The 13,248-nt window shown below is 28.3% G+C and overlaps 2 protein-coding genes across 3 annotated transcripts; one reads left to right on the top strand and one right to left on the bottom strand.

Moving 5' to 3' along the window:
* Positions 1–2,812: 2,812 nt before the first annotated feature.
* On the top strand, positions 2,813–4,561 carry LOC124419551. Of its 2 annotated transcripts, XM_046949540.1 has the most exons (3): positions 2,813–2,945; positions 3,046–3,575; positions 3,645–4,561. In XM_046949540.1, the coding sequence occupies exons 1-3, from the start codon at positions 2,933–2,935 to the stop codon at positions 4,143–4,145; spliced, it is 1,044 nt and encodes a 347-aa protein (XP_046805496.1). In that variant the 5' UTR covers positions 2,813–2,932; the 3' UTR covers positions 4,146–4,561. The 2 variants fall into 2 exon arrangements, with proteins under 2 accessions (XP_046805496.1, XP_046805495.1); XM_046949539.1 differs by lacking the exon at positions 2,813–2,945 and having other exon boundaries at positions 3,002–3,575.
* Positions 4,562–4,952: 391 nt separating this feature from the next.
* Positions 4,953–9,086, bottom strand: LOC111687364. Its single transcript, XM_023449794.2, has 4 exons — positions 8,394–9,086; positions 6,020–7,234; positions 5,808–5,943; positions 4,953–5,569 (listed from the first exon to the last, which is right to left on the bottom strand). Exons 1-4 carry the CDS (start codon positions 8,883–8,885, stop codon positions 5,433–5,435), a joined length of 1,980 nt encoding a protein of 659 aa, XP_023305562.2. The 5' UTR covers positions 8,886–9,086; the 3' UTR covers positions 4,953–5,432.
* Positions 9,087–13,248: the final 4,162 nt, after the last annotated feature.

Raw genomic sequence — 13,248 nt, 5'->3', positions numbered from 1 at the left:
CCCACAAAAGCATATATATTCTGGGTCCACATTAAATTCTAAGACGATGTAGCAATGTCCGTCTGTCTATCCATCTGTGTGTTGAAAACATAGATGGACATTTTGCACAATTATTTCCTATACTTAAGGATTGTTTGGTATTGAAAATGAGCAATATCGGCCCCCGGAAAACAGATTAAACTGTCATAACTGTTTTCAAAATTAAATGAAAAACGAAATTCCACATAAAAAGTTTTGTATAAACTAAAATCTCATACCTAAGACATTATGTTATTATTTAAAATTTTAATATTACTAATTAGTCCATTATTTTTTGCAAATAATTAATTTGAATGTAAACAAAAAAAGGAAACCTATATAAGTGAGCGAGAGTAGGTGATACGACACTAAAATGTATTTTATACTTGCAAAATCGTCATCAAGGGATGATAATGGAGTATTGTCGTCCTCCTTTCGTCCAAGAATTTCATTTTTTCATAGTATATCCATTTTGGTTTATATATGTCCACTTGCGAGGATCCTCTTCTCATACTTTCTTTTACTTTTTTATTTTCTCGTCGGTATGAAGAACGAAATATATTTAATTTTTCTATCAACACATCTTTCGTTGCTTCTGGCATAATTTCTTGCAATTTCATTAATAAAATTCTGTATCCACCCTTCTCCTTTAAACTTTCATCATCTTAACTACGGTTGCCTTTAAAGTACCATAACTCTGTATGCGCTTTGTAAATGTCGATAAATTCCATCCAGAATTGCTCGTTATTTTCCATAGCTGCGATAAAATTATATTGTAGGTAATATAAATACATCATGCCCATACACACCAAATAAATGCTTGCACTGTGAAAACTGTGGATTTATGAATTTGAGCAGTAGCTCCCGTAAGGATTCGTATACGTTTAATAAATTTATTGAAGATTTATTGTGGAATTTTTATGTGAAAAAATTGGAAATAAATTATTTCGCATAATTATTAGCCATTGATAACTTTATGCTCCATACGGAAGTATGAATATGGAGGTTAAGCAAAGTGGTTTCAGTTCCCTGAACTGAAAATTTTGTTGAAGGTTTATTGCAAACATTTTGTCTAAAATAAACGGAACAGGAATCATGGCGAACTTTTAATAAAAAATAAAAAAAAAAATAAAATAAAAATTAAAAAAGAATTAACGTTATTATGCGTTTCTTTGATATTTTAGGACGCCGTTTTTAAATGTACGTATATAGTTTCTGCAGAATTTCAGCGTTGCAACTAGTAGTAGTGCTGTGAGATTTGACTACCTTTGATTACTCAATAATACACAATAATAACCCATTCATACCAAACGAAATTAAGTAATTTCGATCGAAATCTACTCGTTTTGTTTAATTTCATTGAAATTATAGCTTGAAATCACACTGAACATCCCTGCCTTAGTGTAAAAATACCTATTTTTACAACAAACGAGCCAAACGTCGGCAGAAAAATTGTCAGATTTTTGTTTATGTTAATACATAGGGGTAACAAAACGCTGATTTTATCACGACAACTCACAGATAATTTTATTGAAATAATGCAAAACAATTAAAATTAAATGCAAATTTTGTAAATAAATATTAATTTCACTAGAACTAATGTTAAAAATCAATTTTAATTGCACAAAAACAAAATTCTAAACAAATTTTACAATAAAATGACGTTTGTTATCAAGACAACGTTGTCTAAACAATTGTTTAGACGACACTGTCATAACGACGTTATAACGCTAATAAATACCGTCTGTTAAGTTTACAATTAATAAATCTATAAAAAGACATTTGTTTTCAAAACCTATTACGCGTTTAAATTCTATAGACCTCGGTCCACAATTGACCAAATTCTTCATTATAAAGGCCGTATTCTGAAAATCACCCTGATGTCCACATTAATATCCATACATGGTAGTACAATTCGCCATATATCGAATAAATAAGTAAATTCTGGTGCTATTGATTCATTAAGTGTCCATATACAGGTCCGCCTTCCGAAAAATAAAATTTCCAAAGAAATTTTGATAAAAAAAATACTAGTAAATCACAACAACATTTAATTTAAAAACTATTAATTTCACATTAATTAATTTAAGTAAAGAAAGCTATGGATTTAGTTTTCATTCACTTTGTTATATTTAGAGTTTTTTCCATTTTTTTAAAATTATCGACTATTTTTGACTTGTTTCTACAATTTTCGAGTTTCCGACTTTTCGACTTTTTCTTGGGAAACTTTTGATTTTGCGTGAGAGTGAAAGAATACCATTCATCTCTCTCGCGGTACGGAGTTTCCCGTACTCGGAAACTTGTTTTGTTATTCTTTTCATTCGTACAACAAATCAATGCAATAAACACATAGTTTCTGAAACAAAAGTTTCTATGTGTGGACATTAAAGAAACTTTAAAAGAGAATTATGAAGAAGTTTCTCAACAAAAGTTTCCTAGTGTGGACGAGGTCTAAGCGATTTACCAAATGCAACTCTGTAATGCGAATAAATGTTGTGTTAATATTACTGTTAACGTGATTTCAAATTAAACATGTTAAAAAATTAATGTTTTCATTAAAATGTACTTTGCAAATACTTATCAAATTTTGCTGAAACACATGTATCCGCTTTGAGCTCATATTACACATGTATATACACATATAACTATAACGATTTTATTGCAAATTAAATTTAAATTATACAATTTTGCAATTTACGAAAAGTCGTCTTTTTGAAATATGTGAAAAGACGACTTTTCTGACTTTGACTTCTTCAACCAGTTTTTGGACTTTTTTTGGCATTGAATAGTTTGTAAAAAATAGTTTGTTAAAAAAAATTTCCACAGAAATTTCGAAAAAAATACTAGTAAATCACAAAAACATTTAATTTAAAAACTACTAATTTCACATTAATTAATTTTAGTAAAGCAAGCTATGGATTTAAGTGGTAATAAAAATACTAGTATTATTAAAAAACAAAGAAAATTGTAAAAAAAGTTTAAAATTGTCTTAATAATAAAAAATGTGGACTTCTAATTTTCTTTTAGCGTACAGTTTGCAAAAATTAAACCGGGAAAAGCGTGAGAGGCAACCAAATTGGACCGAGTCCGAGAAGCAGTTGCTATTAAATCTCACTCGTATGCATCGGGCAATATTAGAAAATAAAGGCAGTGATACCATGACCATTAAACGAAAATCAGAAGTTTGGGATGAAATTGCCCTAAGAATGCAAGCTGCCGGTTTTAATCGTTCCAAGGAAAGACTTAAACAGCAATTAGGAAGAATACGTGCTGCAGAGGCTAAAAAAGTTAAAGATGCCATGGAAAGAAATTTATCAGCGGAACCGGGGTCAGGTCCAAATATTTCGTTTAATAATTTAATTATAAAGGATAATTTTAACACCCATATGATGACACAAAATAACCAGGAGATCCAAGAACACATATCTACCAAATCCTTAACACTGACTGGACAGTTGCAATTAACAGAAGACCATTGTATAAAAACAGAAAATATACCATCTGCTGATGAAACTGAATATTCTGAAGAAGAATTATCGACAAATTCGAAAGTACATGTAAGTAGTTGTATAATATTAAGCACTTCCCAGAAGCAGAATAGTAATGGAAATGATTTAAAACTTAAGGACAATATGAATTTTATGGTAAAAAATGTACAATCCTTGGCAGAATCTAATTGTATTATTGCTACAGCTCATAATACCAAAAGTTGCACGGTCAATACTTCCGACGTCACAAGCACAGTTTCATGTTCAACAAACTCTCCTAAAATTATTAATCTCATTGAAAATCCCATAAATGATGGTGTTGTCAGTGGTAATGAAGAAAATGTTATTTCTACTGTCTCTAATGTTAATAACCAAATGCAGCCACAAAATAGATCTAATAATTTTCGTATTCTTAAGCGTAGAAAACGTATACGCAAAACGTTAACGCGAGATAAAAGCTTACGTCAATTGTATATGTATCGCATAGCAGTTGAGCGTGAACGTTTGCGTAATTTAAAACTGCAACAGAAACGTGATCGTATACTATATCGTAAAGACGTTGAGATACAAAATTTGAAATTGCAAATATTGCACAATCTAACCAATCAGAATCGTGAGGCAAATCGCATTAATTTGTAATAATATTTCGTAAAATTTTTATTAATCGCATTGTATTTGCAACATATTAAGTATTAAGTCTTATTATTAAATATTTTTTGCAATGTAAATGAAATTTTTTTGTGATTTTCATATTTATTTATGTACAAATAATACAAATTTTATTCTTTGAATACAATCGAATAATGGGACCCTGTTTTAAAAATATTTGAAAGAAAACATAAATTGTGTGAAATCAATTCCATTATTCGATTGATTTAAAATTTAGCATGAATTACTTTTAACTCTTAATAGACCGACAAAAATAATATAATTTTAAGGTTATGTCTAATGGATTTTAATAGCTATGCCGTTAATTTAAATAAATTCTTTAAAATATTTATGTTTTTAAAATAACAGAGATTTTATTATTAAATGCTCTTTTTGAAAATGAATTTGAATTTAATAATTCTCTTGTTTTGTTATTATTTGTTTAAACCAAAACGCTATCGCCTTTCTTACTGCATCATGGGCGGATGTATGATGAAATTATTGCCAAAAGAATATAAATTTCCAGATTGATGGAAAGATAGGTAGATAGATAGATAGATAGATAGATAGATAGATTGATAGATAGATAGATAGATAGATAGATAGATAGATAGATAGATAGATAGATAGATAGATAGATAGATAGATAGATAGATAGATAGATAGATAGATAGATAGATAGATAGATAGATAGATAGATAGATAGATAGATAGATAGATAGATAGATAGATAGATAAATATATAGATAGATATCTAGATATAATTGAGTCGTTGGAAATAATTTTTTAAATTCATTAAAAAATAGATCCTTAAAACATATCTGTTCAATCCTGATAGTAATGCAATTTACTAAAAGTTTTTTCCAAAAATATTTTTATATATGATCGGAGGAATTCTGAATTAAAACATCAAATTACATTGAATTTCTGCTTACGAACATAGCCGGATACAAACAGCTAATGGCTAATACAATTGTCAATATTTAAATTGTAATTGATTTAGATTTTCTTTAATTTGAAATATGTAATAAAAGTTACAGTTGAAATAATCGGAAGCTATATAAAACATTTAAAAACAATGCAACAACTAAATTTATTTACACAACTACAAATTGTCTCAATTGTTTCTAAAATCATTGTTCAAATATCGTTACATGAAATAACAACAATGAAACGATAGATATTTTAAATTTTCGTTTCCTAATTTGTGTAATCTCAAGTTATTTATTAAGTAATGTAATGTAGTAATATGCATGTTAGTTATTATGTATTGTATTTTTATTGAACGCGTACATTAAGAGGATTTAAAATACGTCCAGCCATAACAGCAATATCCAAATCACGATCAATAATGAAAAACATAAACGGATGATTTACTGATATTTGTATGGGCTGTGCCTGTGCTCCATTGTTACCTAAAAAGAATCAAGAAAGAAGAAATCGAAAAAATAAAAAATGAAACAATCAATTTGGATGCTTGTTAAATCTTAGAAAATATTCATGTGCAAATGTGTGTTTTAGGTGTTTTTCGTTTTAATTTTTTTACAATGTGCCCTTAAACGTTTTGCTTGGGTGATTTACTGAATAGTGTGATGTACTATGTAGTAGTTATGTACGGATGTAAAAATCGGTTTTGCAATTTTAAATACTTACGTCTTAAATGATTGATGGGATTTGTTCGTATATGTACGTTTATTGACTGTTCGATATGTTTGACGTAGATGCCTTTTTCATCTGTCATTGGACGAAAATCTGCACGATTTGGTTCAAAGATATCACAAATGCCAAGCTGAAATCAAATGAAATAAAATGAAATCAACAATTTTTGATAACTATTATACTAACTATACTTTAGTAATACTTACGTTTTGTAAATCATTTGTTAAAAACATAGTTCCATGCAATCTAAAATCGGGTATTATGGCTTGTACCCATTTTGGTTTTAATTGTTTACGCATGAGGCGCAACTTTGGACCAGAACGTAAAGATGCTGCTGCTGCCACTAAATCTGTATTATAATCAGGTAATAATATAATTAAATTATATTCTGATGTATCAAGTTCCAATTCTAAGACACTTAAACGTAAACGCTCAAAATATTTATAATACAAGACGGCATTGTAAACTTTAAATGTGGTATAGATGACATGTTGACTATTTAAATAGAAGACATGACTAATAACATCGGTATTATAATTCTGTTTCAAATTAGACGAAGTGTGTGCGTTAACTATAAAATTTGGATCAGTCTCTACTTCATAATCATTAGATACTTGTAGATAAGTAGGTAATCCGACTAGAGCTGATCCAGTGCTTAAAGGATTGTGTAGTTGTGATTCGGCATTGAAGAGTGTTACAAATAGATTGCTATCGAATTCTTTGAAACCAAATAAATGACGTTTATTACGACTAGTAAGACGACTGGATTTTCTTTGTGCTGGCAAATAGTTAGTCTGGAGTTTAGATTTAGTTGCCAAGGGTGCTTGTAATTTGGCACTGGGTAATCTTGTGACTCGTGCCTTTTGTATGCGTAAAAATGGTTCGGAATTCTCTTCAGCTACAAATGATGAAATTAATTCGGCAGCTTCGTTTGTTTCTGCTTCTGATTTTACTGTTTCAGTTGTCATTTCAGTGGCTGTAGTAGTCTCAGTAGACTCAGTAGTTTCAGCTGCTTCTGTGGTACTTTCTTCAGTGGATTTCTCACTCGTCATTTCTGTCGTTTCCTCAGGCTTCATTGTTGTAACATATTTCTCAGTGGTTGATGTTATAACCTCTGAAGTAGTATTCATTGCTTCTGTAGTTGTTTCTGGGCTAATTGTTGTTGATGTTGTGGTTATTGTTGTCACTGGAGTGGTGGTAGTTTCCATTTCTGGAGATGTTGTTACATTATGTGTCATCTGTGTTGTAGTTATAGCTGGAGTTGTTGTTGTTGTTGTTGGCACTGCTGTTGAAGACACCATGTCTATGCCCAAATCATATCCATAAAACATTAGAATAGTTTCATAATCTCGAGTTATTGTGACATTTTCTTTATTTAAACTCAAGCCTTTTAACGGGTTGTCAGAATTAAAGAAATAAGTCTGAAAAATAGATTCATTATTTACATAGGTATGTAAATATTTATTTTAAATGAATAAATTGAACTAGGACTGAACTAAAACTAAGGAAAAATTTAACTGGAACTGAACTAGAACTGAAATAGAACTGAACTAGAACTGAACTAAAACTGAACTAGAACTGAACTAGAACTGAACTAGAACTGAACTAGAACTGAACTAGAACTGAACTAGAACTGAACTAGAACTGAACTAGAACTGAACTAGAACTAAACTAGAACTGAACTAGAACTGAACTAGAACTGAACTAGAACTGAACTAGAACTGAACTAGAACTGAACTAGAACTGAACTAGAACTGAAGTAGAATTGAACTAAAAATTAATTAGAACTGAACTAGAATTGAACTAGAACTGAACTAGAACTGAATTAGAACTGAACTAGAACTGAACTAGAACTGAACTAGAACTGAACTAGAACTGAACTAGAACTGAACTAGAACTGAACTAGAACTGAACTAAATCTGAACTAGAACTGAACTAGAACTGAACTAGAACTGAACTAGAACTGAACTAGAACTTAACTAGAACTGAACTAGAACTTAACTAGAACTGAACTAGAACTGAACTAGAACTGAAATAGAACTGAACTAGAACTGAACTGAACTAGAACTGAACTAGAACTGAACTAGAACTGAACTAGAACTGAACTAGAACTGAACTAGAACTGAACTAGAACTGAACTAGAACTGAACTAGAACTGAACTAGAACTGAACTAGAACTGAACTAGAACTGAACTAGAACTAAACTAGAGCTATAAATATTTGGATTTTTATTGGCATTGACATTTGGTTACAATATACTGAATGAAAGATTAAATTACGGTAAACCGTTTATTATATTACTAAACAAATTTCTTTGGGTGTAAAAAAATTCAAAGTCAAATCAATTCATTAGTTTATGTACATTATTTATTATATATATACATATGTATGTATATATTTATATAAATTTAAAACTGAACCAAAAAGTTCAATGATCTTTTCGTAAATATCTAAACAAAATCTAATGTTACTCATTGAACATAACAACAAACAATTTAGGTACGCCTTTTTTACCCAAAGGCAGATCAATAACTATAAAATGGTATAATTTACATAGAAAAGGATCCTTTGAGTACTTACCCTCAAACGACGATGAATATCACGATAGCCTACACGTATAATATCATGATTATCGGGTAAATGTAAAACATTTTTCAATTCTGTCATACTCCGTCCAGCCGATCCTTCATAAATGGCAACGAGAACACTCATTAGAGCGGTGGGAGAAAATGCAAAATTATTACGATTCAATATGGAATGATAGTGTAACACACGATAGGCTAGATCATTGGTCAAATCCACCATATATTCCGAGGGTGTCAATTCCTTGCCGGGTAAGTGTTGTGGAGTTTGGTCTTCTTGTATATGCGGTAAAGTTGGTGGTGGTAGTTGTGGTCGGGGAAACCCCCCTGAACGAAATTCATTATGATCGATGTGTATAAAATGTGCATTGCATGCAATCGATTTCAACGACAATAACGACGCCACAAATAGAGTTATTATTAGAAAGTAGAGTTTCGACAACACGCAAGTGATATTTTTATCGCATTGACGCTGCCGCTGATTGACCATAATGATTGTTACTTGGATTATGTTTAATAATTGTGTCAACGATGATTATTATCTCTCTATGCTTAAGTTAATTGCTCTATTTCATTTTTTTAATTGAGTCGGTGTTTAGTTGGAGTAAAATAAAATATTATTTTTTAAGTGCAATTTTTTTCTACAACATTTTAAATTTCAATTATTTTTTTTTAGTATTTGTATTATTAAAATACAATGCACTTTTTTTAAATTTAAAATTATTATTTAAATCAAGGTTATTTTTTCTTTAAATTATATTAATTTTAATAAAAGCATTTTCAATTATTTTCTGTTTTATTTTTGTAAAAAACTGTTTGTCACAATTAAACTTATTAGGGAGTTTTTCGAAGCGTTAAATTTTTGATCAGTACCGCTCTGGATGATTGTTTTAAGCCAACTAAAAGTGTTGTATGCTGTGTGAAAAGTATTTGTTGCAAATAGAAGAGCCAATAGTACATATTTAGCATTATTTTGTTCCGTTTGTAAATTGGCTTAGAGATTTTTTTGTAAAAATATTGGCTAACATTTAATTTACTCTTCAATCATTGTGTTGCTAAAATAATTTTATTGATTGTTGCCAGACTCACATACTTATAAAGCCCTTTAGTAGATGATGTAAAAAAGTGAGGCTTGTTTAGTTCAGTCAAACAATTTTTGAATTAAATGATCTTGCACTTTTTCTATACAAACCAATGTGGGGGGAATGTTTGCTTATATTTGGAACCCCGAAAAAATGGTTCTGAACGCACTCTGTTTATCACTCTGTCCTTATAAAGTTTGTAAAGAAACTACAGGTTATTATAGATTTACACTGTCAGACAGCTGTATCAACCGAGAGTTTTTTCCCCAGGAAAGAACTATCGGCCACAGTCGAGCTGTTACAACAACAACATAGGTTTACACTAATGTAATGGTTTAAATATGTTTTTTTCTTTGTTTTGACTAAATTAAATGCCTTTTTATTATACCCTACACCACTTTATTCGGAAGAGTATATTGGGTTTGTTCTGATGTTTGTAACGTACAATAATATTGGTCCTATACCCACCTCTAAGTATACCAATCGGCTCAGAATCATTTTCTGAGTCGATTTTAGATAATTCAAAGAAATTTGGTACATGATGTTCTATTAACCCAGGGACGAAGCCTATTGAAAATGGTTATGCTCGGTCTATTATTTCACCTACCCCCATACAACTGAACCCTCGAATAGGGCTTGTAAACCTTGTAATCAAACTACAGATCGCAATTTTGGATAGGCCGTAGACGAAGCCTATTGAAAACGGATAACATCAGTCCAATATTTCACCTAGCCCCCATACAACTGAACCCGCCGAATAGGATTTTTAAGTTCATAATTATCTTTAATATATGAACATATATTTTTAATATATATAGTGTATTATATGGTCGGCCTTGCCCGATTATAACCTCTTATAACTAATAAACTTATTTAAAAATAATATCCCACTAGTCCCTTGTCTTAGAATCCTGGACGATATATCGATCGTGCGATATTTTTGATACTATACAGTTCTATTTCGGTTCTAGTTCAGTTCTAGTTCAGTTCTAGTTCAATTCTAGTTCAGTTCTAGTTCAGTTCTAGTTCAGTTCTAGTTCAGTTCTAGTTCAGTTCTAGTTCAGTTCTAGTTCAGTTCTAGTTCAGTTCTAGTTCAGTTCTAGTTCAGTTCTAGTTCAGTTCTAGTTCAGTTCTAGTTCAGTTCTAGTTCAGTTCTAGTTCAGTTCTAGTTCAGTTCTAGTTCAGTTCTAGTTCAGTTCTAGTTGAGGGTTAGTTTAGTTCCTGTTTAGTTTATCTCAATTTATGAAATATAAAATTAATAATAATTTCTTGAATTGACTCTACTTACCATCGTTACCATACCTGAGTTGAAAATAAAAAAACCATTTCTCAAATAATTTGTTTTAATCTGCAATTGTTTATATGTATATGCATATATATTTTTTTCAATTTTTATTTTATTTCAATATTTGTATGGTAGATTTTACATGTTTATTGAATATTTTTTTTTTAATATTTTCTTATATATTCTTAACATTTTTGTTGGTTTGTTTTATAATTAACATTTATATTAAAATTTCTTTTTTAGTAGCTTAATAAGAAACTATTTTTTGTTCGATTTTTTGTTATGGTTTATTGGGTATATATTTTTTTTATTGTTAATACATATACATAAGTACCATAATTTGTCATTCAAAAAAATGTGTGTGTTTTTTTTTTAATTTCTTTGTTAATAATTATTTTATTTGTATACATAATTTACACAATAATGATATTTTAGAACTTTGACGTTTATAATTTTTGTTGTTTTTTTGTCAAACATAACATATATTGAGTTGTTCATTTATTTATTTGTTTGGTTTTTTATATATTTTAACGTACGTACAAGTGATTAAATTTTTTCTTTTGCAAAAAGGATTAATGTATTAAGTCCTTTGTGGCTTTCTTTATAATTTTCTTTATTTTGTATTAATAAAACTCTGTTAGCGAAAATGATTTTGAAAGAAGCTTTAGTTTTGGTTTTTAATTTTCAATTTTATTTATAATGTAGTTTTGTTTGTTTTTTTTTTAATTGTAAGTATTTGTAGCAGGTAGAGTAGTTACAAGTTCAGAGCACAGTTTGTAAGTGTGTGTGTGTGTTTTTTTTCTATATACCAATATGTACATAATAATTATAATTTTATTTTGTTTAAAATTTTTACTTTAGTTTTGTTCAGTGTATTTTATATTTTGTTTAAAATGTTTGCAAAATATACATAAAAAGTTGTTATATTTTGGAATATTTCATTCTACAAAGTTTGTTTTTTGTTTTATGTAATTGCCTTTGTTGTTGTTATCTTTATTTATTTTGTTGTTATGCAAAATAATTTAAAGCGTAATTATTGTTAATTTTATTAATTTTTAATGTTACTGAATTAATATTAATGTTTTCAAAATTTAACAATTTTTCGTATATTTTACATTTTTTTCTACATAAATATTTGAAAATATTTATATTTTGTTTATATGTTATTCGTTTATTGTGATTTGGGGAATATATATTTATTATGTTTTGCAGTGTAGTTCCTAGGCCTTTACAATACTATTGTTTTGGATGCAACTGTTATGATTTTTTTATAAAATTTTATTTGTTATAAATGATTTGTTTTCATTTAAGTCTTTTATACAAAACATAGGGCCTGTTTCTTTAAATACGAATTGAAAACTTTGTATTCGAAATTTTGTAAATGTTTTCAAAATAAAATGTGAACGAAATGTTCGTTCGTATTTAGAGGAAAATAGAGATTAAATTATTATTTTAAATCAGTTATAGTTTGTCAAAATGGTTGTTCGTAAAATAAAGAAATTTTCTATAGAAAATTTGCTTAAAAAAAATCAATAGAAAAGTTGTTAACAATATAAAAAATGTCCATAGTCAAATTTTGTATAGAAAAGTTGTTAACAAAGTTAATAAATTTTCCACAAAAAAAATTATTTACAAAATGAATTTCCGTAAAATGAAGAAATTTTCTGTAAAAAATTTGGTTACAAAATAAAAAAATAATCAATTAAAAAGTTGTTTACAAAACAAATGAACATTTTTCATTTTATAAACAACTTTTCTATTGATAATTTGTATGGAAAAGTTATTAACAATGTAAATAAAATTTCCAAAAAAAATTCCAAAAATGGTTGTTTGTAAAATGAAGAAATTTTCTATAAGAAATTTGTTTACAAAATAAACAAAATTATTCAATAGAAAAGTTGTTTACAAAATGAATAACATTCATAGTCAAATTTTGTATAGAAAAGTTAGTAACAAAGCAAATAAATTGTCCATAAAAAGTTGTTTACAAAATGAAAAAATTTCTTTTAAAAAAGTTGTTAACAGAATTATAAAATTGTTTACAAAGTAAATAAATTCTATAGAAATATTGTTTTTAAAAAGAATAATTTTTCAATAGAAAATTGGTTTACAAACTGAACAAATTTTCTCTAGAAAAGTGGTTTACAAAATAAAAAAAATTTCCCATAAAAAAAGTGGTAAACAAATTGAAATAATTTTCATTAGAAAAAGTTTCTTACAAAATTAAATTTTCTTTAGAAATTTTCTGCAGAAAAATTGTTTACAACATGTTGTAAACAACTTTTCTATAAAAAAAAATGTGGAACAAAAGTTTTTACAAAATCACAAAATTTTCTATTTAAAAAGTGAATTTTTTTTGTTTTACAGAAAAGTTGTTTACAAGTAAACAAATTTTTGTTGTTTTTTACAAAATTGAAAAAAAAAATTATAATTACAAATGGTTGTTTACAACATAAACATATTTTCTGTAGAAAAATGGTTTAGAA

This window comes from Lucilia cuprina, chromosome 4 (genome assembly GCF_022045245.1).
Source record: "Lucilia cuprina isolate Lc7/37 chromosome 4, ASM2204524v1, whole genome shotgun sequence".
NCBI lineage: Eukaryota > Metazoa > Arthropoda > Insecta > Diptera > Calliphoridae > Lucilia > Lucilia cuprina.
Note: the sequence above shows the minus strand (reverse complement) of the source record. Positions and strands in the feature narration are given on the sequence as shown.

Coding starts and splice junctions, on each gene's coding strand:
- LOC124419551 (XM_046949539.1), top strand. CDS start 3,021: ATGTGGACTTCTAATTTTCTTTTAGCGTACAGTTTGCAAAAATTAAAC. Junction 3,576..3,644: donor CGACAAATTCGAAAGTACAT/GTAAGTAGTTGT, acceptor TTAAAACTTAAG/GACAATATGAATTTTATGGT.
- LOC111687364 (XM_023449794.2), bottom strand. CDS start 8,885: ATGGTCAATCAGCGGCAGCGTCAATGCGATAAAAATATCACTTGCGTG. Junction 7,235..8,393: donor ATATTCATCGTCGTTTGAGG/GTAAGTACTCAA, acceptor TCTATTTTTCAG/ACTTATTTCTTTAATTCTGA. Junction 5,570..5,807: donor TCCCATCAATCATTTAAGAC/GTAAGTATTTAA, acceptor GATTCTTTTTAG/GTAACAATGGAGCACAGGCA.